Source organism: Trematomus bernacchii, unplaced genomic scaffold (assembly GCF_902827165.1).
Source record: "Trematomus bernacchii unplaced genomic scaffold, fTreBer1.1, whole genome shotgun sequence".
Taxonomy (NCBI): domain Eukaryota; kingdom Metazoa; phylum Chordata; class Actinopteri; order Perciformes; family Nototheniidae; genus Trematomus; species Trematomus bernacchii.
Window position 1 is genome coordinate 2744825 of NW_022987581.1, and position 27828 is coordinate 2772652.

A 27828-nucleotide genomic window follows, 5' to 3' on the forward strand; every position below is an offset into this window, starting at 1 on the left:
AGATATTATATATATATATATATATATATATATATATATACAAATATACAAATATATATATATTCAAAATATATGGAATTATGGAGTATTAAATATGAAACAGATTATGTGTGAGTAAAATGTACAAGGTGGTTTTATTTCTAGAGAAACTATGGAGCAGAGAGTTCTCTTCCAGCCAGAGGTGATTTGTTGTACAGTGTTATTGCAGTGGGCAGGAATGTTTTCCAGTATCTGTCCTTGTGGCAGGGGAGCTGCAGCAGTCTGTTGGAGAAGGAGCTCCGTTGACTGTCCAGCTGCAGGTGGAGAGGATGGGTGGGGTTATCCATGATGGACAACAGCCTGTTCAGTGTCCTCCTCTCCACCACAGCTTCAAAGGGTTCCAGCTTGATGCCGATGACTGACCCAGCTTTCCTGATCAGTTTATTGATCCTGCAGGTGTCACCGGCTCTGATGCTGCCCCCCCAGCAGACCGCAGCAAAGAAGAGTGCACTAACCACAACAGACTGATAGAAGATCTCCAGCATCTTACTGCATACGTTGAAGGATCTCAGCTTCCTCAGAAAATAGAGTCTGCTCATCCCCTTCTTGTACACAGCGTCAGTGTTGATCCTCCAGTTCAGCCCATTGTCTAAGTGCACTCCCAGGTACTTGTAGACCTCCACAACTGCCACATCCTCTCCCAGAATGCACAGGGGCAGAGGAGGAGATGTCCTCTTCCTCCTGAAATCAATGACCATCTCTCTGGTCTTGGCCACATTCAAAAGCAGATGATTTCTTCCAGTCCACTCAACAAAATCACCCACCAGCGCTCTGTACTCCTCCTCCCGTCCATCCCTTATACACCCTACCACTGCAGAGTCATCCGAAAACTTCTGCAGGTGGCATGACTCTGAGTTGTATAGAAAGTCAGAGGTGTATAAGGTGAACAGGAAAGGAGACAGCACAGTCCCCTGTGGGGCTCCAATACTACCAACCACCACATCAGACAGCACACTGCCCAGCCGGACGTACTGTGGTCTGTCCGTGAGGTAGTTGGTAATCCAGGAGATGGTGGACGAGTTTACCCTCATAGCCTGCAGCTTGTCACTCAGTAGCCGAGGCTGGATCGTGTTGAATGCACTGGAGAAATCAAAAAAGGTGACTCTCACAGTGCAACCCGATCCATTCAGGTATGAGTGAGCACGCTGCAGCAGGTAAATAATGGCATCGTCCACCCCCAGGTGAGGCTGGTAGGCAAATTGCAGAGGGTCAAGGAATGATCTCACCTGCGGTCTGAGATGGGCCAAGACCAGTCTCTCAAGCACCTTCATCACATGAGATGTGAGTGCTACAGGGCGATAGTCATTGAGCCCAGAAGGAGTTATAGATATAGAGATATAGAGACGGTGGGTGGTGGTGTCGGTGGTATTGGTATTGGTGGTGTCGGTGGTATTGGTGGTGGAGGATGAAGTATTGCTGCTTGGCACCCCACCAGGAGAGGATGTGGAGCAGAAGCAGCATCAGATAAAACCTCCTGCAGAGCGAGAGGCAGCCATTGGTACATCTGTCCTCCCCTTTGAATCACCGCTCCCCAAATAGAAAGCTGCTGTCTCGCCACTTTATGCATCCTCGTTCTCCTGCTCACTGTTCGAGGTGTTAAATTTGGGGGTCACATTTTCCACTTGGAATCAGAATTAGGTTATTTAAAGCTTATGTATACCCGCAGGATTCATCGTGTTTGGAGGTTGTATCTTCATGGTTTATTGCACTTTTTAAATAAAATGTAGTGTTCCTTTTCAAGGAGAAAATATTCAAGATATTTTATTGTCATATGTAAAGTTTAACAGGCAGTTGCACTGTACTATATAATTCTTACGCTCAGCTAAATATTAGGAAACTATAAAAACAAACAAACATATAAGATAAAAACAAATGTGTACTTAAATATATCTTACATCTTTGAAAGTGCCAAAAGAATCTGAGATTAGTTTGCTATCAGTATCAACAATATTTATCAAGAAAAATTGCTTTTATCTATTATAATTTATCTAGTTCTCCTCCTGTCTCCTCTTCCTAAGACAGTGGTGGAAAGTACAGTTACTCAAGTATTGTACCTAAGTACTATTTTTGACATACTTCATTTTTACTATATTCTGTTCCACTGCATGTTGGAGTCAAATATTGTACTTTTTTCCTCGATTACATTTATTAAACACTCATAGTTTACTTGCTATTTTCACATTTAAAAACACATGATAGGGGTAACGGTATAATTCAATACTTTACTGCTATTCTACTCGGTATTTTAAAGAATAACTTACATTTGCTGAACATTGAGAAACTACAACATTAAAATGTGTTGTTTCTAAAAATAGAATAATATATATTTTCCACCAAGACCTTTTACTTTTAATGGAGTACTTTAAGATCCTAGTATTTCTACTTTAGCTTAAAGGGGACCTATCATGCAAAATACACTTTTGTGCGTCTTTTATACATGAATATGTGTCCCCGGTGTTCCAGGGAACTCACCAAGTGTCAGAAAACACGGACGGTGGCGCTACGGCTATTGGGCCAACTCCACCAATCAGGAGGAGACAGCCACGGCCATTGCCGTTCGAAAGCGCTGGAGACGCTGTAGTACATATGCCAGGCCAGTAGATGGTGCTGTTCTCACTGAATCTGCCCCTGCAAAAACAGAGCTAGAAATTGTCAAATTGAGCAAAATGAGGCATGGCTAAAATGCATGATCTGTTTGGTATTTTGAAAAAAAAAAAGTATAAATATGCCTTATATAGGTATGGTCCTACACTATATTATTCAAATATAGCATGATAGGTCCACTTTAAGGAGAGGATCTTCCACCACTGTCCTATGACTAGTTTGAATTTCTCTTAAATTAGAATTTTTTTAGGTAAATATTGTACTTTTTACTTACCTACAATGACTCTATCGTGGCAGTGGATCAGGTGGTAGTCACTGGTTCACAACGTGTCTTTGGGCAAGAAACTTATCCCCATATTGGTGTGTGAGTATGTGTGAATGTTACTCTCCTTGAGCAGGTGTCACCTTGTATGGCTGCCTGTGTGTGAATGCAGAATTTTATATGTAAAAGCTCTATGAGGGGTTGCAAAAAGTAGAAAAGCGGTATGTAAAGTCAGTCCATTTAACCACCTGCTCTCCCAGTTTGTCCTCACATCTCATCTCTGACTTCCTCCTGTGTTGTTCCTTCAGGGTACCACCACAGCCTCCCCTCCTCTCCCTACTCCTCGGGTCCTGAGAGTCAGAGGTTACCTTCCTCTGGGACTTTATCCTCAGAGTTCCTGAACCACGGGGTCCCAGTGAAGATCCTGCTGCTCGTGTGCAACGCTGCTGGGACGGGACAACAAGCCGTCAGGTAATCATGGAGACCAGAGAGGGTACACGTACACACATCCTTTACTCAAGTAGAAGTACAGATACTCGTGTTTAAAAATACTCTGGTGAAAGTAGAAGTACTGACTAAACTTCTTTACTCAAGTCAAAGTAAAGAGGGCTTTGAAATGTACTTCAGTAAAAAGTACCCATAACTAGCAGCTGTTTTAAAGAGTACCTGACCTCCCTTTATATTAATAGAACAATAATGTCATTGTTAGCTAATGAATGTTTCCATGCTGAACAACGGCAACATGACAACGTTTTCATTGGTCCCTCTTCTTTAGAGAAGACCAGGAAATGATGGATACACGGATCGTGTTCAAATCAATAGGCACGCAATGACTCTAAAGAATAATGATCACGCCACCAAACACACATTCAAACTAAAGGAACCAGCCTGTTTGGGAAATGTGAGAAGTAGAAAGTACAGGTATTTGTGTTCAACATGTAAGAAGTAGAAAGTACAGGTATTTGCGTTCAAAATGTAAGAAGTAGAAAGTACAGGTATTTGTGTTCAAAATGTAAGAAGTAGAAAGTACAGGTATTTGTGTTCAACATGTAAGAAGTAGAAAGTTCAGGTATTTGTGTTCAAAATGTAAGAAGTAGAAAGTACAGGTATTTCTGTTCAAAATGTAAGAAGTAGAAAGTACAGGTATTTGTGTTCAACATGTAAGAAGTAGAAAGTACAGGTATTTGTGTTCACATGTAAGAAGTAGAAAGTACAGGTATTTGTGTTCAAAATGTAAGAAGTAGAAAGTACAGGTATTTGTGTTCAAAATGTAAGAAGTAGAAAGTACAGGTATTTGTGTTCAAAATGTAAGAAGTCAAAGTAAAAAGTCGTCAGAAAAATAAGTAGTGGAGTAAAATGTACTTAAGTACAGTAACGAAGTATTTACTTTATGTATGTATGTACTTCCCACCTCTGCATCTGGCGCCGTGTGGTGGTCAGTCCAGAGGATCAATGAAAGTAACTTTGGGTAAAATCTAAATGAAATGAAGTGTTCCCTTTCGAGGAGAAAATATTCAAGATTCAAGATATTTGATTGTCTTATGTACAGCATAACAGGCAGTTGTACAATTAAATTATGTTTACGCCCAGCTCTCCACAGTCCGATCCCCTCCATGTTTCACTTTCTCCTTCAAACAACTCGCTCTCGTGGATCAAACCTCCCACTGCTCTCATCCTGTGACAGCTGGAGGACTCTGTGTCTGCCAGGAAAATGACTTTGGAGTCACTTACTGTACTTTAACTCTGCAGAAGAGCATCACAGGTACACGTCTGAAAGTGTGAAAGCTCTCAGTTTCCTTTCATTTATCAAAACTGTGAAACCAACAGATAGCAGAAGGTAGGATTTAATTAGGTTTGAAATGTAATGTGTGAAACCTAAATATCTGTTGGATTAATCTCATGGCTGTGGAGGCAGGTGAACAATTTAACATATAATATATTGATGAAAAAGAGTATAATAGGGGACCTTTAATGTCTTTCATTTTGTGTAAAGCACTTTGAATTGCCTTGTGTTGAAAGGAGCTTTATAAATAAACGTTCCTCCAGGTTTGGACCCCCGTTCCTGATGAGGGAGGATCGGTCTGTTTCCTGGGAGCAGCTGCAGCAGAGCATCCTCAGCAAACTGTATTACCTGATGATCAACGGGGCGCAGGCTCAGGTACTGAACACACACTGACTGTGGACTAATGTGAGGAATAATTAAGCTGTGGAAGGAAATCTACTTTTTTAAATTAGGTTTTTTAACCTCATGGCCGTTCCATTATGATGAAGCTCACAGCAGATTGTCCGTCGTCCAGGAGAGCTTCAAGACCTTTTACTTTGAGATGTAATTACTTTTATTACACGGCTTAGTTGAATACTCGATTCTGATTGGTCCATTCAGAACATGTGACACGTTGTTAATCCAGTAGTACAGACCGCTGTCAAGGACCATAATGACCGTTGCTAAGGAGGGTCGAGAAAGAGAAAGGAAAAGCGCTGGACGTCAGATAAATCAGATAGGCAGACAGGAAGTAAACACTTTTAATTTTTTATAGCGAAAGTTGGCATTTACCGTTTTTAGGTAGTTTAATTTTGGGTTTTATGGCATTTTCTTACTTTTATGTTTAGATTGTTTTGCAGTGGATACTTTTATGTTTAATACCTCAACTACTATATGCTGATTTTACTTTTTTAGTTTTATTAGAGTGACATTTCCAATGCAGGACTTTATTTAAATGGGGTATTATTTATAGACTATGTTATATTTCTTCTTTGCTTTCAAAATATGGCATTTACTTTTTTTAGGTAGTTTAATTGTAGGTTTTAAGATAAGATAAGATGTACTTTATTGATGCCAATTTGGGAAATTGTTGCGTTGCAGCAGCATAAAAGACAAGACATTGTACATTAATTAAAAGAGTAGAAATAAACAATTCTAAAATGTAAACATCTCAAAATATAAATAAGACAGAATTCAAAAAGAAATGAAATAGAAATGTTGAAATACCAATTTACAATAAACAAAATATATTTATGGAAGTTTCTTAAAAGTATATCAGATTTGTTTTACACACTTTTACGTCTAATGCCTCAGCTACATTATGCTGAGTTTTTATATTAAAAAGTGACTTTTCCAAGGCAGGACTTTTCCTTATAACAGAATATTTAAACAGGGTATTATGTATATACTATATTAAACGTCTTCTTTGCTTTCTGCTCGATTGCCTGCTGTCACGCTCACAGGTACAGATCAGAACCCAATAGCACGACACAGATACAACCAGTGTTCAGAAATGTTCAGTTTAATCAGATCAGGGACAGGCAGGGTCAGAACCAGGAAATCCAGCAGTAAGGCAAACAAACCCGAGAAGGGGCAGGCAGGAAACTCGAGGTCCGAATACAGGACAGGAATTTAGGCTAGAAAATATCAAACACTGGAGAGCTTGGCAGAATAGACAAGACAATCTGGCAGAGGACAAGTGAGCGTGAGGTGGTGTAAATACTGTGGAGTAAAGAGGGAATGAGTAACAGGCGAGGGGAAGGGCTGGGGAGGCCAGGTGAGGGAAAGGGCTGGGGAGACCAGGTGAGGGAAAGGGCTGGGGAGACCAGGTGAGGGAAGTGAGCTGATTGCAAGAGCCTGGAGGAAGGCGGGATCTGAAATGACAGGAGAGTTTAAGATGTGCCAAACCAAAAAAAACAACAATATATGTGTCTAACTTGTGACAGCCTGCTGTAGCATGCTGTTCCTCATGCAGCCAAACAGATTTCAGTGTGTCTGCAGCCAGATGACACACGAGAACTAATAATGAAATAATAGAAATAAAAGGAAGGCAGCAGATGACCGTCTCTCTGCATCTTCCTCAGTGCTGTTTCAGACTTTCAGGAGAGGAAGAGTGAGGCATCTTCTTCACAGTGGGGGGGGGTGTGAGTCCTCTGTGCCCCCTGCTGTCAGACGTTTAATTAAACTCGTACAGTTTGATGCGTCCTCTCAGAAAGCAGCCGTTCTCAGAGCAGATGTTGGCTCTGAATCTTTCATCTCAGCAGGATCTGTAGTTTCCTGCATCGATGCTCCACTCAAGAGAGGACGATTCCTCTTGTCTAAATTTAGCTTTGGCAAAGAGGCAATTCAGAAACAAAGAGCGGCTCTCTGACACGTTCACTCCCGGCTCTTCACATGTTCATTTAGCAGCTCTAAAGCTCACCTAGCAGTGCTCCAGTACTCATGTTATAGTCAGATAAGTATTCATGCACACCCTCTCCAGACTTTCTCAACACCTTGCAACATAATGAATCTTTGCTGTTTGAGGTCATGATCCTGGTGTCTGGGTTTGTGTATTTGATTTAGTCTTCTTCCCCTGTGTCCTGTCAGCTTTTGCTTCCTGTCTTTGTGTGTTCCCCACCCGTATTGATTGTGTGTTCTGGCCTTATTAGCTCCACCTGTTCCCCGTTAGACCTGCGACCAGCTGCTGACCCTCTCTGCGCACCTGCACCTTAACTCCTCGTTAGTTTCGCTTCTGTTGAAGTATTGGCTTTCTGTTAGTCTTTGTCGGGTCCTTGTATGTCGTGCAACGTCTGTTCTGTTCTGCTTTGTTCGCCTTGTCTGGACCTTTACATATCTGTCATCTCTTTTAAGTCTTCAAGCCTCCTGGATTTGGGTCTTTCACATTCCCCTTTATCTGCCTCCTATACTGTTGGAAAATAAACATATATATAATACACACACCATAGATTGTATATTTAGATACTTTCCAATCCCTACCTGTTGAAGAAGTTCCAATTTCATCTGGCTACTTCCACCATGCAACGCGATTATAAAGTGACCTAATGACATGCTAACCTTTGCAGTTTACGTTACACAAAACAAAAACAAAATACAGTCCTTACACTTGTACCCTTTTCTTCCTGTAAAAGTGTTAAAACAGCCTCCAAACTTAACCATTGACCGCTAACCGCTGCAGTATGTTGTCCTCTTACTGGCCCTCATGATACTGATATACTTTAAATAATACTGTATGTCCCACGTGAGACGCAGTAACTCAGAAGTATTGTGTAACTCCCCCCCTGAGACTGGAGCGTTCCTCTTGTGATCAACATATCAATATCTTCCAGGAATGAGCCGCTCCTCAGAGACCCTGCAGAGTGAGAGTTAGTGTTTGAGCCAGCAGATCCTCTCAGGACTTCACAGCAGAAAGAGAAAATCTATTTCATTTTTTTTTGCCAAGCGCTCCTTTTCTCTCCTAAAGCACCTCCAATCCACGCAGATCTCAGAGTAATAAAAGCAGGCTTCAACAGAGGACAAACGGGTATTAGCTTCATATGTGTTAGTCCTTTTTTCTCCTCAACCTGGCTTTCAGTCCAGTAGTCCGATTATCTCTGGGTTTATTAAACATTTCTTTACCAGTTGTGTGTTATACATGGAGATGCTACATGCTAATCTGCTGTTAACTGTTAGGTGCAGGTTGTGGTCTATATCTCATGATGACCCACTTTCCTCTCTTTGTGTCGCTTGAGCAGCAGACGTTAAATAAAGTTGACCCCTTTGTGTCTTCTGATAAAAGGAGACGCTTTAAGTGCTATAGGACCTGCCAGGTTGCATGATGGGAAGTAAGAGGTGGTTGTAAATCTCGAGATAGAAAGCCAGACAAACCTGATTTAATCTAAAAAAACTGCACGTTCATTGCTTGAATCAGAAGGGACTCGTCAGTACTTCATAAATCATATGAAACCTCACCGAGCCAGTCTTCTTTTATTCACTTTCAGCCCATTGTAGGATCTGAAGTCTCTGAGCAGCTCGATCAGGAGACATGCTGCTGCTCCTTTAAGACCTGACGTTTGGGTTCTAGTTCTGCCTGTTTTACTGAATCCATGAGGACACTTACATTTAGCTGGTGCTTTATCTAACGCAATGTACTGTAAAGTAAAAGTAGAAGTACTCAGATCCTGTACTTGAGTAAAAGTAGAAGTACCCAGATCGTGTACTTGAGTAAAAGTAGAAGTACTTAGATCTTGTACTTGAGTAAAAGTAGAAGTACTTAGATCTTGTACTTGAGTAAAAGTAGAAGTACTCAGATCTTGTACTTGAGTAAAAGTAGAAGTACTCAGATCCTGTACTTGAGTAAAAGTAGAAGTACTTAGATCTTGTACTTGAGTAAAAGTAGAAGTACTCAGATCTTGTACTTGAGTAAAAGTAGAAGTACCCAGATCTTGTACTTGAGTAAAAGTAAAAGTACTCAGATCGTGTACTTGAGTAAAAGTAGAAGTACTCAGATCGTGTACTTGAGTAAAAGTAGAAGTACTTAGATCTTGTACTTGAGTAAAAGTAGAAGTACTCAGATCTTGTACTTGAGTAAAAGTAGAAGTACTCAGATCTTGTACTTGAGTAAAAGTAAAAGTACTCAGATCGTGTACTTGAGTAAAAGTAGAAGTACCCAGATCTTGTACTTGAGTAAAAGTAAAAGTACTCAGATTGTGTACTTGAGTAAAAGTCAAAGTACTCAGATCGTGTACTTGAGTAAAAGTCAAAGTACTCAGATCGTGTACTTGAGTAAAAGTAGAAGTACTCAGATCTTGTACTTGAGTAAAAGTAGAAGTACTCAGATCTTGTACTTGAGTAAAAGTAGAAGTACTCAGATCCTGTACTTGAGTAAAAGTAGAAGTACCCAGATTTTGCACTTGAGTAAAAGTAGAAGTACTCAGATCTTGTACTTGAGTAAAAGTAAAAGTACTCAGATCGTGTACTTGAGTAAAAGTAGAAGTACTCAGATCTTGTACTTGAGTAAAAAACTCTTAAAGTGGTGGGTTTAATGTCCAAGGTACAGTCCAAACAGTTGGGTTTCCAGTGTTCATTGAAGAAGATTAGACGCTCCACTGTCCTGACATCAGCTCGTTCCACCATGTTGGAGCCAGGAGAGTGAACAGGTGTGTTTGTGTTGAGCGTACCTGGGTTACAGTAGTGGCTCATTGGAGGGTAATTACTGGGTTATTATGAAAGCATTAATGTCCCCTGATGTCTTCACAGAAGTGTCTTTGTCTTCCAGAACATCAGAGTGATGTTCAACGTCCGTGTGGTGGGAGGGTCGGTGTTTCACAGCTACCTGTCCCCTCAAGACGGACGGCCGCTGCACCACCCTGCTGTGGACAGGTGAGACAAAACACACCTGAGACACACATCTCTCTGTTGAAGCATAATGCAGGTACAGGTTTGAGTTTGTATTCAGACAAACGACCTGTAAGGACAAAGCAAGTCACCAAGGTTTCAGAGCCTGATCATAAAAGGGAGCAGCCATTAACACAATAAGAGATCCTGTATCCTTTCATGCAAATTGGTTAGAAAAGTAAAAGTGTTTAAAAGCTAATAATTCTGAATATTTACAGAAGTGTCAGATACATTTAGAGGAGAACAAAGTACAATGCTGACTTCTGACATGTAGGTTGCAGTCGAATTGTCAGACCTTCCTAACGGAGTGAAATGACCCGGAAGTCCCTCAGTGGCAGCCATGATAAGAGCCGTTCCAATTCTCTAGATGATAGGAAAGGAGGTTTCAAACTTCCTTCATAACCTCCTTTAGCTTAGGAACCACTGGACCTCCCTTTAGGAAAGGAGAGGAGAAAATGCTGCCCCACAATGCCTTGCGGCCGCAGCATTTACCGTCACACGACATTCGGCCGTTCACGGAAACAACCGATCGTGACCGAGAAATGTGTATCGATAAAAGTTACGGTGCTTATTAAGCATTTTAAAACGTATGTGGTAAGTTGCCAAAGTGCTTTGTTTTGAACGTTCATCAGTATTATAATCAAAAAGAGAAATATGAACATTACATTTTTACTGAAATGATCAAATAAAGTCAACATTTCATAGTGTTTACTGAGCTGTGTGGGGGTTGTTCAACTTTTTAAAACATGTTTGTTGTGACGTTTCACACAGAGGTCAAGGACTAGTTGATAGGAAAAGACGATAGGAGATGATTTGTGCACAATTCAACAGCAACCGTAGAGGAGTAGAAGTATGAAGTAGCATACTGTGAAAATACTCAGGTCAAATAAAAGTACCTCAACATTTAACCAGGTTAGATATATTCCTGTGAGCATCAGAGTTTTCTGTGCAGCTGAATGTCTGTCTGCACACTTTATACGTCTGTTATTAGACGGGAGGAACTATTAGATTATTCTAAATCTGTTCTTTTGTTTGCAGTCATGGAGCAACAGTCCAAACGTTCAGCACTGAACCCGATGTTCCCTCAGGCTCATTGAGATGTTATCTCATGTGATCAATTCAAATGCAATTTAGATCTGCTCTTATCTGATAAAGTGTGTCTTGTGCTGTAGCTCCAGGTTAACGTTGTAACGTCCTGAGTATTTAACTGATTGCCACGGACTCTACAGAAGTTCTGGATAAAGGGGTTATATTTGTTTTATGTATATCATTAGATACGATTTTACAGCATTGACTGAAATGTGTAGACATTTCATATATCTTTACAAATCTTTACACTGACAGAGGTGGAAAGTACTCAGATCTTGTACTTGAGTAAAAGTAGAAGTACTCAGATCGTGTACTTGAGTAAAAGTAGAAGTACTCAGATCTTGTACTTGAGTAAAAGTAGAAGTACTCAGATCGTGTACTTGAGTAAAAGTAGAAGTACTCAGATCGTGTACTTGAGTAAAAGTAGAAGAACTCAGATCTTGTACTTGAGTAAAAGTAGAAGTACTCAGATCTTGTACTTGAGTAAAAGTAGAAGTACTCAGATCTTGTACTTGAGTAAAAGTAGAAGTACTCAGGTCTTGTACTTGAGTAAAAGTAGAAGTACTCAGATCTTGTACTTGAGTAAAAGTAGAAGTACTCAGATATTGTACTTGAGTAAAAGTAGAAGTACTCAGATCTTGAACTTGAGTAAAAGTAGAAGTACTCAGATCTTGTACTTAAGTAAAAGTAGAAGTACTCAGATCTTGAACTTGAGTAAAAGTAGAAGTACTCAGATCTTGTACTTGAGTAAAAGTAGAAGTACTCAGATCTTGTACTTGAGTAAAAGTAGAAGTACCAGAGTGTAGGAATACTCTGTTACAGTAAAAGTCCTGCATTCAAAATGTTCCTCAAGTAAAAGTAGAAAAGTATTATCATCAAAATATAGTTAAAGTACATTTGTTCTGATAAAAACTGAAAATCCAAGAAGAATCAGATATTCTCTCAGCTGTGAACTTTGTTTGTTTTGACTGTTTTCACAATAACAAAGTCTTTAGTGTACCTTTATGTAATATGTTAGCCTATAATACATTTGTTTACCTGAAATATCCACAGCTAAATCCCCTAAACACTCCTACACACACACACACACACACACACACACACACACACACACACACACACACCACACACACACACACACACACACACACACACACACACACACACACACACACACACACACACACACACACACACACACACACTTTCCCTCACACACATCACTCAATCCTGCTGTATTATAAACTGTGGTAATGCTGACACCTAGTGGTTCTCCTTCCTCTGCACTGGATGATATTTAACCTTTTTAATATATATATATATATTAGAGTTCTGAAGCTCTGCGGCTCAGGAGGACCTCCTCATGTGAAGCTGATCATCGAGTGGGAGCACCGGATCAAAGACTGGTCAGTAACACTTCATATCTTCATAGTAATAATAAAAATAAAACATGTTATTTATATAGCGCTTTTCCTGGTGCTCAAATCGCTTACATCTTATGAACCCAACATAAACCCTGTGTGTGTGTGTGTGTGTGTGTGTGTGTGTGTGTGTGTGTGTGTCTGTCTGTCTGTCTGTCTGTCTGTCTGTCTGTCTGTCTGTCTGTCTGTCTGTCTGTCTGTCTGTCTGTCTGTCTGTCTGTCTGTGTGTGTGTGTGTGTGTGTGTGTGTGTGTGTGTGTGTCTGTGTGTCTGTCTGTCTGTCTGTCTGTCTGTCTGTCTGTGTGTCTGTGTGTGTGTGTGTGTGTGTGTGTGTGTGTGTATGTGTGTGTGTGTGCGCGTGTGCAGTGTGTTTGGGAACATCCAGGAGGAGGTGGTGCAGCAGTCAGAGAGTGGGAGGAGTCAGCAGAATGTCCATCAGTTCAGCTGCAGCCTGGACGAGTGTTTCCAGCTGTACACCAAGGAGGAGCAGGTGAGTTTGTTACCTGAACCCACTTGTTAACTGTTAACAGGTCGCACACACACACACATAACAGCTGTGCGTCCCACCACCATGAGCCTCCTGAAGCCACAGGTTCAACCTTTCTGCATGTTATGACATCTAGCCCCTGGACTCCTTGGGGCTTCAAAGGAACAAAGAGTATTTGATCATTACGATATTTCAAAGGGACTTTTGAAGGCGTTGTTTGAAGTGGGGTTGTATGACGTACTTATCAATCAGTCAGTGTATTACTACCTACAATAGACGTTTGTGTCTAAATGTTCCCGGTTTGAAGTTCACTAACACATCAAAATGACCCAAAAACATGCTGATTATCATTTTATTTCTTGAATTCTTTTTTATTTTAAGTGGACCTATCATGCTATATTTGAATAATATAGTGTAGGACCATACCTATATAAGGCATATTTATACTTTTTTTTTTTCAAAATACCAAACAGATCATGCATTTTAGCCATGCCTCATTTTGCTCAATTTGAAAAATGTTAGCTCTGTTTTAGCAAGGGCAGATTCTGTGAGAACAGCACCATCTAGAGGCCTGGCATATGTACTACAGCGTCTCCAGCGCTTTCGAACGGCAATGGCCGTGGCTGTCTCCTCCTGATTGGTGGAGTTGGCCCAATAGCCGTAGTGCCACCGTCCTGACGTCAGGACAGTGTTCAAATCTGGATCAGTTTTGATCAGATCCGTTGCAGCCCCTTTTTTAGAGATTTGGGTATGGAGGAAAATTGAGAGGGTTGTGTTTTCTGACACTTGGTGAGTTCCCTGGAACACCGGGGACACATATTCATGTATAAAAGACGTACAAAAGTGCGTTTTGCATGATAGGTCCCCTTTAACTTTTTCTGTTTTTTTCTCCATTTTATTTTGTTTACTTAACTTTTTTAATTTATAAAAATGTCTTCGTTTTTTAATATATTTTTTTTATTGCGCATTATTCCTTTAACTGCTTATGTTTTATACACATTTTCTGCTTTATTTGATCTTTTATTCAACATTGTACGTCAGCTGTACCTCATTGACTTGTTGTTTCCTTGTGTCTCCACTGTGTGGCGCTGCAGGCTCACACATGTCACTCCTGAAGGGTCTATAATCAGACAGGACTCACCAATCAGGCTCTAAATGGGCCGACTAATCAATATGTTACACTTAATGATCACAACATGCACTCTTTATTTGCCCATATTAATTGATGCTAAATTGTTTTGGGAGTTTAAGAATCCTTTTTTTTATTTTGGTAGATGAGAGTCTTGTTAAAATATGTTTCTATGTATCTAAGCTTACAAATATGAAAAGATAACATCATAACTACTGCATATCTTCTCCTTTTTCTTCTAAGATGAGGTCTCTGCCCTCTCTCTCACACACACACTGACACACAAATAACAACGACACACACACAATTAGCTGGAACCCATTCTCAAAGCACTCACTGAGAACACAGCGTACATTATGAGATTCTATTAAGGTTGTTTGCAAAGGACAGGAAAACCTCTTCAGTGCTACATTTAGTCTTTAACACATTTCTTCTCACATTTTTCAAAAGCATTCACACCCTTTCTAACGAAAACAACATTTGTCGCCCAATTCTACCGTGAACTAAATGACCCAAAGTTACACAGCAGATATCGTTACCATATGTTTCATTATTGTTTGTAATTTAGGCATTTAGCATTATCTTAAACTCATAAGACTAAAATAACAGGACCTTTTTGCTAACCCTCCATTTGATACAGAAATGATAACAAAATAAATGCCTTAAACTTTCTATGAAGATCAACTTTTATTAATTACAGCTCTGGAAAACATGAAGACACCACTTCTTAAAGGGGACCTATCATGCAAAATGCACTTTAGTACGTCTTTTATACATGAATATGTGTCCCCGGTGTTCCAGGGAACTCACCAAGTGTCAGAAAACACAACCCTCTCTATTTTCCTCCATACCCAAATCTCTAAAAAAGGGGCTGCAACGGATCTGATAAAAACTGATCCAGATTTGAACACTGTCCTGACGTCAGGACGGTGGCGCTACGGCTATTGGGCCAACTCCACCAATCAGGAGGAGACAGCCACGGCCATTGCCGTTCGAAAGCGCTGGAGACGCTGTAGTACATATGCCAGGCCTGTAGGTGGTGCTGTTCTCACAGAATCTGCCCCTGCACAAACAGATCTAAAAAATGTCAAATTGAGCGAAATGAGGCATGGCTAAAATGCATGATCTGTTTGCTATTTTGAAAAAAAAAAAGTCTAAATATGCCTTATATAGGTATGGTCCTACACTATATTATTCAAATATAGCATGATAGGTCCACTTTAAATCACAGGGTGTTTCTCAATGTCGAGGAAGGCTGCTCCAGGGTTCAAGGTTCAAGGTTCTTTATTGTCAATCTGACATAGCTACAGAGTAATTATGCAGTTGAAAATCTTATGTCACAGGCTTCTCCAACAATGCAACATAATAACATAACATAATAACAATAAGAGCAAGAGCAATACAAAAATAATAATAGTTATAAAAATGAAATAAAGTTATGATGTGGAATAGTGCAGTATGAGTCTATATACAAGTTATTGGAATGATATATATATATTAGGTATTAGATACATACTACTGAGTAGCAGATGAATGTTTGATGTTGTTTCAACAGTTCAATTTTTTAACAGTCTCACTGCCCGCGGGAAGAAACTGTCTCCGAATCTTCTTGTCCTTGCCAGGATGCTGCGGTAACGTCTGCCAGACGGCAACAGAAAGAACAGTTTGTGGCTGGGGTGATGGGGTGATCCAGTGCATTAATTAATTAATACGTACAATATTACATTTATTTTGCAATAAACCTGATGAAAACTCTAAAGTCTGCATCTAGCGTTCATTGCATCTGATCATTTTGCACCTGCTTCAAAAAGCATTCGACCTTCATGAGAAGAACGGAGGATAAGGAGTGAAACCACTTTGAGTCAGAGCGATGAAACATCCATTACAATTACTAAATGTTCCCGAGATAATAAAGCGCTCGGTGTTGTCAATAACGAGGCTACGCTTTTTACATTTCTTATTCCTTTATGCGCTTTAGTTTGAGGTCATGTTGGATTGTGTTAGGCTTCACAATACTTAGTGAAGGTGTGCAAAGAAGAGTGGGAATGAGTTCGAGTGAAAAAGCATTGAATGGATTTTCTGACGGAGCAAAACACAGTCTCTGCCGCATTGGCCTTGGTTGTGTTTTGTTGGAAGAAGTGAAGACAATCGAGACGAATGCATTTCCAACAACAGCAGGAGTGTTTTGTTCAGTGCGTCCACTGATTACTGCATATTGTTCAAAGTCTCACAAGGAGGAGAAGGAGAAGCCATGGCAACAGATTCAAAATGTACTTCCTGTTTAAACTGGAGCTCATAAGGACTTTGAATTTCCAAACTTCATGCATCAATTAATTTCCCCTTCGTAGATTAATACAAGTTCATGGTTTCAGACAGAGGGTGAAAAGAGGTGCTGCAGCACAGGCAGTATGAGAAAAATAAAGAGCTTTTTGAACATTAAAGCATGGAGACATGTCACAGTAGAGACACTACATACTGATATACACCTGAACATCAGCAGGAGAGGACTCTTTAAAGTAGAGACACTACATACTGATATACACCTGAACATCAGCAGGAGAGGACTCTTTAAAGTAGAGACACTACATACTGATATACACCTGAACATCAGCAGGAGAGGACTCTTTAAAGTAGAGACACTACATACTGATATATACCTGAACATCAGCAGGAGAGGACTCTTTAAAGTAGAGACACTACATACTGATATACACCTGAACATCAGCAGGAGAGGACTCTTTAAAGTAGAGACACTACATACTGATATATACCTGAACATCAGCAGGAGAGGACTCTTTAAAGTAGAGACACTACATACTGATATACACCTGAACATCAGCAAGAGAGGACTCTTTAAAGTAGAGACACTACATACTGATATATACCTGGACATCAGCAGGAGAGGACTCTTTAAAGTAGAGACACTACATACTGATATACACCTGAACATCAGCAGGAGAGGACTCTTTAAAGTAGAGACACTACATACTGATATACACCTGAACATCAGCAGGAGAGGACTCTTTAAAGTAGAGACACTGCATACTGATATACACCTGAACATCAGCAGGAGAGGACTCTTTAAAGTAGAGACACTACATACTGATATACACCTGAACATCAGCAGGAGAGGACTCTTTAAAGTAGAGACACTACATACTGATATACACCTGAACATCAGCAGGAGAGGACTCTTTAAAGTAGAGACACTACATACTGATATATACCTGGACATCAGCAGGAGAGGACTCTTTAAAGTAGAGACACTACATACTGATATACACCTGAACATCAGTAGGAGAGGACTCTTTAAAGTAGAGACACTACATACTGATATACACCTGAACATCAGCAGGAGAGGACTCTTTAAAGTAGAGACACTGCATACTGATATACACCTGAACATCAGCAGGAGAGGACTCTTTAAAGTAGAGACACTACATACTGATATACACCTGAACATCAGCAGGAGAGGACTCTTTAAAGTAGAGACACTACATACTGATATACACCTGAACATCAGCAGGAGAGGACTCTTTAAAGTAGAGACACTACATACTGATATACACCTGAACATCAGCAGGAGAGGACTCTTTAAAGTAGAGACACTACATACTGATATACACCTGAACATCAGCAGGAGAGGACTCTTTAAAGTAGAGACACTACGTACTGATATACACCTGAACATCAGCAGGAGAGGACTCTTTAAAGTAGAGACACTACATACTGATATACACCTGAACATCAGCAGGAGAGGACTCTTTAAAGGCTTACTTTTACGGTTTTATCTGGAGTTGAATCAGTATTTGAATATGTATTTATGTTCTCATTCTCTTTCCTCCACCCTCCAGTTGGCCCCCGATGACGCCTGGAAGTGTCCCCACTGTCAGCAGCTGCAGCAGGGCACGGTGAAGATGAATCTGTGGACGCTGCCGGACATCCTCATCCTCCACCTGAAGCGCTTCAGACAGGTGGGCGACCGGAGGAACAAACTCACCACCTTCGTGCAATTCCCCCTGACCGGCCTGGACATGACCCCACACATGGTGACCCGAAACCACAACAACCCCCACCAGTCAAACCCAAACCACCAGTCAAACACAAACCACCAGTCAAACCCAAACCACCAGTCAAACACAAACCACCAGTCAAGCACAAACCACCAGTCGAACCAGCACCAGCAGCAGGGGTTGAAACCGTCCCGCCGATCTGACCCGACTCCACCTGACTTCCTGTACGATCTGTACGCCGTGTGCAACCACCACGGAGGAATGCACGGCGGACACTACACAGGTAAGAAATACTCACTTTATGATTTTTTAAAGCTGTACCAAAAGCCAGGAAGTCAGCATCTCCCTGGTTCCCTCCACAAAAAGCCAATGGGATTTTCTCAATGTGATTTTGGATTATAGCAGAAGATAGTCTCTGTATCAAACAAACGTTTATGATGCTTACACGTTTAGTTCAGCAGGATAATCTCCACATATTAACACCACTTTATGATTTCTGAAGTAAAAAGCTAACGTTAGGCTTTAAAGGAACTACAGCACGGTCACATGACTTCACGTAACCACCGCTAAGCTAAAGGAGGCTAATGTTGGGCTATGAAGCAACTACAGCACGGTCACATGACTTCACGTCACCACCGCTAAGCTAAAGGTGGCTAATGTTGGGCTATAAAGGAACTACAGCACGGTCACATGACTTTAAGTCACCACCACTAAGCTAAAGGTGGCTAATGTTGGGCTATAAAGGAACTACAGCACGGTCACATGACTTCACGTCACCACCGCTAAGCTATAGGCGGCTAATGTTGGGCTATAAAAGAACTACAGCACGGTCACATGACTTCACGTCACCACCGCTAAGCTAAAAGAGGCTAACGTTGGGCTATAAAGGAACTACAGCACGGTCACATGACTTCACGTCACCACCGCTAAGCTAAAGGAGGCTAATGTTGGGCTATAAAGGAACTACAGCACGGTCACATGACTTCACGTCACCACCGCTAAGCTAAAGGTGGCTAATGTTGGGCTAATGACGTTTGGTCGTTTTTTTTCAACAGGAAGTGGCAAACTGCTGACTCATTTCCTAGTTGTATGACTCATTCCTGCACCACTCTTGATTTAGATTAGAGTTGAATCCAACTTTTTTTTACATTACGATTCTCGAGCAATGAAAATTTATAAAACATAAAACTGCTGCACCAATTAATCTACAGAGACTACCAAGGCTGCAACATTATTAAAGTTTTATCGAATCTCTAAAAAAGCATTAGTGAAACTTTGAAATCACAGGAAGCACAAGCTTAAGCTGTCTTTGGCTCTTTTCTGCTGTAACAATGTGCATTTCCCCTCTGTGGGACTCTGATTCTGATTCTTTTGCTCTCTCTGCAGTAACATAATAACACTTCCTCCACCTCTGTTGATTACTCCTCCTCTGTCCTCCACTCTCACACGTTGGTCATTTCTCTCCTTTGTGGTGGTGATTGCAGCTTTCTGCAGGAACTCAGTGGACGGCCAGTGGTACAGTTATGATGACAGCAGTGCGGAGGCGGTGCCGGAGGCGGAGGTCTGCACACGTGGAGCCTACATCCTCTTCTACCAGAGGAGACACACCATCCCCTCGTGGTCCGCCAGCTCCTCCGTCACCGGTCAGTGCTGTGCTGGAAATGATTGAAATGAACTAGTCAAAGAGATGTCTTTCTGGTTCTTTAATCTTAAACACCTGAACTTTTGAAAGAACATCCATAACACTCATCTGTTTGCAACTCATCAATATTCCAATTACTTGTATATAAACTATTCTGCACTATTTCTACTACATTCTATTTTATTTTATTTACTTGCACTATTTTATCTGTTTTATTGTGTTGCTCTGTTGGAGGAGCCTGTGACCTCAGATTTTCATTGACATATCTACACTGTAGCTATGAACAAATGACAATAAAAGCCTTGAAACTGTAATCTTTGCAAAAGAGGCAAACAACATACTGTAGAGCAATGTCTCCACAGCCGAGTGCAATACTCAAACTGAAGAGAGAGCTTTTATACAGTTACAATAGGCGCTTTCACACCAAGTACTTTGCCGTACTTAGTTCATCTTAGCCTTCCGAGTAAATCGCCAGAACGCCGACACCTCCTCATCTCCACCGCTCCCAGTTTTTATTTTGTGTTGCCATAAGTTAGTCTCTCTCCGTTGGTGCGCTGGGCTAATGCTAATGCTAATAATGCTAATGCCAGGATAATAAAATGGCGGCTTCACAAAACTTTTTGGGAGTTTTACGGGGCGTGGTTTGCAATCCGCCCAGCCAATCAGACATAGGAACCTTTTTCTCCCATGAAAGTCCCTGCTCTCTAGCAGGGACTGAAAAGGGGGTAAAAAGGTTCTCATGAACTAAGTTCTAGTTACGGATTTGAACGCACATTTTCTGAACTATACTGGGAAAAGTACTCTGGTGTGAAAGCGCCTATTGTCTGTGTGATCTCGAATAGATGTTCAAGCCATTACATGAAGGTGATAAAGATGTTTCCAGCAGCTTCTCCATTAACAGGATTCACAGGAGCATTTATATTCATGTTTTCAGCACACTCTTCGCAGATGGTGGGAATACTGATGACACGTATTCCTGCACACAGATGCTTTTTGGTTACTGAATAAACCTTATTTTTTTCTGCAGGTTCCACCAGTTCCTCCACGTCTGACCACTGGTTGGTTCGGCTGGCGGAGGGGGGCAGTAAACGGGGCAGTGTTGGGTCAGGAGGACCCCCCCCTGGAGCTCAGGAGACCAAACAGGCCCCAGCGTCTCCGGAGCTACCAGTGTTTCGAGAAGAACCGCCCAAAACAGAGGAAAAAAGTAAGAATCTGGAGTAGTAGTGGGTATAGATCACACACCATTTTATACGACGATACGATAATACTTTAACGGTCAGATCAAGTCTGAAATGTGACTTGCATCACAGCAGCTCCATGTGTAACATCAACAGACACATATCAGACACAACACATGAAAAACAAACATTTAACATAACAGCACGATCACTGAGAGAAAGCATGTTCAATGACCCTTTATCTTGAAGACCCCATAGTACCCCATACTATATGTTATAAGGCTTTACCTTTATTATATCATATTGTTGAACCATATAACAAAGGTATATCCTTCCTAGATTATTGAGTTATTAGTGGTTTCTAGATAAGTCAACATAAGTTCAATCGTAGCCTTTCTTCTCTGATAAAGCTTATAGTTAGGGAGCATGCTTACCGTGGATCAGATCCTTGGTATTCTTTTATAATCTAAAGATGTTCCTCTCTTCTCAAGCTTATAGGTAGGGCTGGAGCGTGCTTATCGTGAGTTTCCGTTTTGGATGCATAGCACATTTGCTTATTTTAGTAAACAAAGAAATTAGGATTTGAACAGGATTGTATCGGGAATCTATAACATCCGATGTTTTGGCAGCAGTTCACACCAATTGAATGAATAACTGCATCGATATATATGTAATGGCAATGTTCATGTTCCAATGTCCTATATCCTTTGCCATTACTTCACAGGAGGGTTTAGAGCAGGGGTGTCAAACTCAAGGCCCGGGGGCCAAATCCGGCCCGCGACTTCATTTCATGCGGCCCCACAAGAGCTTGCAATGAATATAATATGTTTATTATACGGTTACATGCCGCTTTACAGAAGCACATTGCTCATAAACTACATGTCCCACAATGCATCTCAAATTTGACTTTTTTCTCTGAATTTGACTTTTTTTTTCAAAATGTCACTTATTTCTTTTTAGTTTTTCCAGAATTTGGCTTTTCTTTTTAAATCATTTTGTGATATGCGCACTGAAGAGACTTGCAATTGTTTGCCCTAAACTTCTGCTTTCAGACCGAGTTAATTATGAAGTTATTACCCTATCCGATAACAATCCAATGGAGAGGCAATAATGTAATATAATACATTATTTAATATATATTAAATATTAATATATTTATTTTTATATAGTCTTATATATAAAACCGGCCCTTTGAGTGCAACCATGATGCTAATGTGGCCCGAGTTGAAATGTAGTTTGACCCCCCTGGTTTAGAGTGATCCGGACACAAACAGATGATTTCCGGTCTTTTGCTGCTAATGATGTTTATTTAGCTTTACATACCAAGGTTTAATTATACTGTGTCAAAGGTTGTGGTATGAGCATCTGCCGGGCTGGTGGAATCGGTGTGCTCTTCCTCCTGTGTCCTCGTCCTTTCCTGTCACCTATGACCCCTTTTATACACCCGGTGCAGCTGAACCCCGCCACCAAGTGTTCAAAATAGTATTGCACTATACATATAAATAAAGTAAACTGAGACACCAACAACACCCATAAAATGGCTCCTACAATATATATATAAAGCTTATAGTTAGGGCTGGAGCAAGCTTTCCTTGAACCAGCCCTAAGTTATGCTGCTTTGGGATTTAAAATCTACTTTTTGATAAAGCTTATAGTTAGAGCTGGCTCTGGCTTACATTGAACCGACTCCTTTGGACCGTCCACACAGCAGCGTTAAAAAAATCTTGGAGATGGGCGTATCTGAAGCTTGGGGATTTTTTGCGAGCAAGGCACCAACAACCAATCACATTAATCTCCCGCCCCCGACATACAAAGCAAAAAAGCCCGAAGTAAACTGGATCTAAACTCCCCAAACAGGCGAAAACCTACCACTGTCTCTGCCACCTCCCTCCATGCCTGGCTCCTCCGGTTTGTATCCCGGTAGGTAAATAGGGACTGGTCATAAAGCACCGGGTGATTCCCTACCGCTAATTTCTCCTCCATTTTTTGGAATATGAGGAAATGACCTGCGGTATGTCTCTCCCAGCATACACGCCGTTTGATTGGCTAGCGCTTGAACTGTCAGATTTGCATACACAGGATTTGATTGGCTGACGCTTCCACCTCAGCTTCAAAAGTTGAACATTGCTCAACTTTGAATCCTGAAAATCCTGAAAATCTCCGCTCTGCTTCCCACAATGCAGTTCGGCGCAAAGTGACGTCACCCCATTCAAAGTGAATGGGCAGAAGCGTTCCAAGATTTTTTTAACGCTGCTGTGTGGACGGTCCGTAGACTTTCCTGTTTGATTAAAGATTATATTAAAGGCTGGCTTTGGTTCAAGACTTTTTTAGGACCTCTGTACACAATGTAAAGCCCCCTTAGACAAATGTATAGTTTGTGATATTGGGCTTTATAACAAATATGTGACTTCATTTGATTATTATAATAATAATAGTAATACACTTTATTAATATAGCACCTTTCATGCTTGACGCAGCCCAAAGTGCTTTATGGCAGAAAATGACAAATGAGGAACATAATTCAAATCAAGGTATAAACAAACAGAAAGAGTTATATCACTGAACCATAAAACAATAAAACTAATTAAAAAAGATAGGTACTTAAAAAAAATTCCAATTGAGGTTGCTGTTCTAAGATCCAATGGGAGAAAGCCCCCAAACAGAAAGCAGCCTCCCCAGTGTTCTTGTAATGCTCTCTAGGTACTTCCAAAAGTAATAATGTATCTCAACACTGATGCATATTGGGAAAACTGTTAGTTATAATGAAAGAGCAAATGCCTTTTTATACTAGTTCAACTGCAGTTTGGATATTGCACTTGTCCATATTGTGATTTTAATACATCTTGGATTAATTGTGCAGCCTCAGTAGATGTAACATGTCTTTCCTTCCCCTCCAGGTGGGTTTGAAGCCCAGCCGTTGGTCCGTGGGACTCCAGGCCGCAGCGTCAGCATGAGATCACCCACCAAACCCAAGGAGCCTCTGAGCAAAGTGCTGCCTCTGCGCTGGGCTTCTTTCGGCTCCAAGGATCGCATCAGACCCCCGGAAACGGCCAAGTCTGGAGAGCTGGTGGAGTATCTGGAGTCTGGGCGGCGGCCCCGCTGCACCAAAGACCCCATCGTAGCTCTGGTGGCGACCCCAACGCTGAAGAAGGCAAGAGGAGCGGACTGCAGCTCAACTAGCAACAGCAGTTTGAGTTTCTCAGAAAGACAAGGGTCCGATTCTCCTAAAGCCCCGGAGGGACAAAGCAGAACTCGGGACGATGCTATTCTGAAGCAAAAGTCATCGAAAAGACTAAGACAGGAGCACAGTAGGACCCTGGATCTAAAGAGAGAGGATCAAATCAGCCACAGTGCGCCCCCCAGCAGAGACTCTACGCTCAGAAGGACTACGGTGGCCTGCAGGGCTCAAAAAGACTTCCCTCAAAGTCAAACAGAGGACAGAAGGGACGGCCGGAGCCACGAGAGCCTCCTGTCCTTCTTCAAACCCGGATTCATGAAGAAAGACGTCCCCGTGTCACCACTTAAAGGCCGACTGAACGGACACCATGGGAAGCTGGCGAGCGGTAACTTATCCAAACTGTCCCTCTCCAACGGGACGCTGGTGCCCGAGGAGAGGAAGGCTAACGGAGCGGCGCATCATCATCAGTGTAAAGTAGGGAATGGGAAGGCTGGGAATCTGGAGCCGGTGGACATTCAGCGCGCTCACAGCTCCAGCAACATCCAGAGCAGGATGGATTTGACTTTCCACAGGTGTGCTTCCCTGCAGAGGAACGGAGACATCGTGGCAGCTCCGTCCCACAGAGTCCTGCTGACGGATAAACCCGGACACACCACTCTGCAGCGGACTCCACTCAGCACCTCCTCCCTGGGTAAGCATGGTTCAAGTTTCAAGGCTTTATTGTCATGTGCTCAGTAGCTACAGGTGTAGTGTGGCAATGAGAAACTGAAGTCACAGGCTCCTCCAACAGTGCTACATGAAAAAAAGGCAGAGTTGGAGAGGAGCCATCATCACCGGCGCCATCTTTTTTTTGCAAGCAACCACCTGGATGGTTAGATACAGAATCATTCAGAGTTCCTGTAAACAAAGACTTTAGGATTTTAACACCCAATGGGATTTTTCTATTGGATTCTGGCAGCAGTTCACACTCATTTTCTGAAGAACTGCATCAATATGATCCAGCAAAGTAAGACGCATGTGTAAATATAATACACTTTTTCTATGTTCTCAAGATGAATACGCCTATCCATAAATTAGCATCTCCCTGGTTCTCTTGACAAAAAGCCAATGGCACGCTTAAGGACTCATTGCTGAACCACTGAACTTAGCTCTAAGTGTAAAGCTAAGTCTGTTTTACTACAATATTATCATTAAGGGACATTTCACATTTTGAACAAATATCTGCCTTTTCTTAACGGGAATGTCTCTTTCCAGAAATCATGACTCAAGATAATGCAGTTTCATGTAGGAACTATTTAATATCTCTTCATTACCTGTCACACTGCCTCTCGTCCATGACTAGATGGACGCTTCCTACTGTGCAGGGATGCATTTGGTGGGTGTAGTTCGGTTTGAAGAAACTAGTTCCTACCGGCTGTATTTTTGTCTACTGCCACTCCTACTCCACTACAATTCAAAGGAATATTTTGCATTAAAAACATTTTTTTTTTAATTATTATAAATTAAAGGTGGGGTAGGTAATTTCGGAGAAACCAGCTCGAGATCGCTAGAATTTGAAAATGCACAGCCGGAAGAAATCTGCCACTTCCTTACAGAGCCCCTTCTCCAACACACACGTACGCGCACATGACCAATGAGGGCACGAGATAAGTTTGTGCACAGATGGAAGGCTGACAGGCAGGTAGGCCATCCAGTTATTTTAGCCGGACCGGCTCAGATGATTGGTCGTGCTTTTTACAGTACCACGGCTTCCACAGATGATATTTTTTTATGGATTTTTTGTCAAAGCACTTAAGATATTCATTGCTATCGGGATGTTAAGAGCATTCCATGGAATATAACAAAAAGTGTATCTCGAGCCGGTTTCTCAAACTTACCTACCCCACCTTTAAGTTGTCCAAGAGTTCATTCAAGATGGGTTTCTTTTAGATATTGGGAGAAATATAATTGACATTTTTAACCCTTAATAATTGCTCCTGTATGTTAAATAATTTAGCATTTAAAAAAAAAAAATGTGTTGCATTTTGTACTTTAACTTTCAATACTTCAGCCTCTTTTAATGAAATAACCATTTAAATGCAGGACTTTTACTTGTAACAAAGCTATGTTACCGTGTTGTATTAGTACTTTTACTCAAGTTAAATATACTTCTTCCACCTGGTTTCTACATCTTGAGTTAACAGGTCATATTTTCTATCAAAAGCTTTTATTTGAAGTCTTTTTTTGGCGCTTACGAACCATTTCATTCCATTAAACTGGAGAAAAGACGACTGCTGACACTGTGATTACTTCTCTGACTGTTTCCATGTGACTGATGGCTTTGTGTTTGTTTCTTTAAGTGCCTCTGTGACCGCCTGAGAGTCGGACTCCTTCCTGTTCCTGGAAACACTTCTCCTCCTATAGTACTGTTATAAGTTCTTACCTGTGTGTGTCTTAAACTAAATCTATGCAGTGTTGAATTTACTGAGGAGAAAAAACTGCTGTAATGTGATTTATTTAGCCCTTTTTTTGGTTTTACAAAGCAGTCTTCTGGTTTCATTTTGAGTTTATCTGAAAAGCAGAGTGTGGATTTGGTGAATTAGCATTTTTTGGCCCATTACCCTTTGTGCCACACGGGCTAAAACATGTATAATTGTGAAAAGCTACTAACGCCTGCACTGTAAATCTGCTGCTGAAGCCACACACATCATTGCTTTGTCATTTTCATCTTATGTCACCAATGCACTTCCTTTAATTCAATATTCTGCTACCTTAACGAAGCTTAAGGAACAATAACACAGCAGCAAAATTGGAAAAAGCACTTTCTTTTCTGTGTTTTATATATTAATTTATGAAAGAATTTATCTACAACTTGCAAACCAACAGATTTCTAACAAATGCACTTCTTTCAAAGAGGCACTATTCTGCTTTTTGGGGTTTCCCCTCTCCTGTAGTGTGTTGTATAAGAAAAATAAAGAGCTTTCTGAACATTAAAGCATAGAAACATGTCACAGTAAAGCCACACAAATATTAATATTAACCTGAAAAAGAGCAGTATAGCGCCCCTTTAATTAAATATCAAAATTCTACAACAAAACCAGAACTTACCAGATAAAAAATAAACAATTACACAGAAGCCAAAACATAAAAAAACACTTGATTTATAGAACAATGAATCTACAACTTGCAAACCAATACTTTACTATCCAATGCACTTCTTTTCATTGCAACTGGAGCTTAGCGGCTGATAAAGAAACTCTACAAATTGCCAACAAACAGATAACTAATCAGTGGGAGACGACATTAAATATGACATTAAACATTTTCTTTCGGTTGTTTTTCAGCGTGTTTTTCTCTGGATGAATGAAGAGTTTTGGCTTATCTCCAAACAGTAGGTAGGAAATGTTCGCACTGAGAAGAAACACATATTTGAACAGCCCCAGACGCTTACAGAGCAATAAAAGCAGGATTTGTTCATGGATTTGATCCTGATAAAATGCCAATATCAACAGACGCAGGTTCAGAAGTAAAGCTCAGTTTTCTCATATGGGATTTTGAGGATTCTCAGAACAGAAACACTATTATTATTTCTCCGCAGGCGTGATATGAATTCTTACGGTAATCCTGCTCGGTCACATTCACATTATCTGTAATAAAGTCATCACCACAG

General features: G+C 41.0%; 1 protein-coding gene across 1 annotated transcript in view; it reads left to right on the forward strand.

The window, feature by feature from the left end:
- Window positions 1-27116, forward strand: part of LOC117479957 (ubiquitin carboxyl-terminal hydrolase 43-like) — a 66394-nt gene extending 39278 nt beyond the window's left edge. The window contains exons 6-15 of the mRNA XM_034127060.1: window positions 3214-3376; window positions 4952-5063; window positions 9925-10028; window positions 12461-12538; window positions 12919-13042; window positions 18023-18464; window positions 19666-19824; window positions 20851-21027; window positions 23899-24870; window positions 26519-27116. Of these exons, the coding sequence (XP_033982951.1) occupies window positions 3214-3376; window positions 4952-5063; window positions 9925-10028; window positions 12461-12538; window positions 12919-13042; window positions 18023-18464; window positions 19666-19824; window positions 20851-21027; window positions 23899-24870; window positions 26519-26529 (2342 nt within the window). The 3' untranslated portion in view covers window positions 26530-27116. The remainder of the gene's footprint in view (window positions 1-3213; window positions 3377-4951; window positions 5064-9924; window positions 10029-12460; window positions 12539-12918; window positions 13043-18022; window positions 18465-19665; window positions 19825-20850; window positions 21028-23898; window positions 24871-26518) is intronic.
- Window positions 27117-27828: the final 712 nt, after the last annotated feature.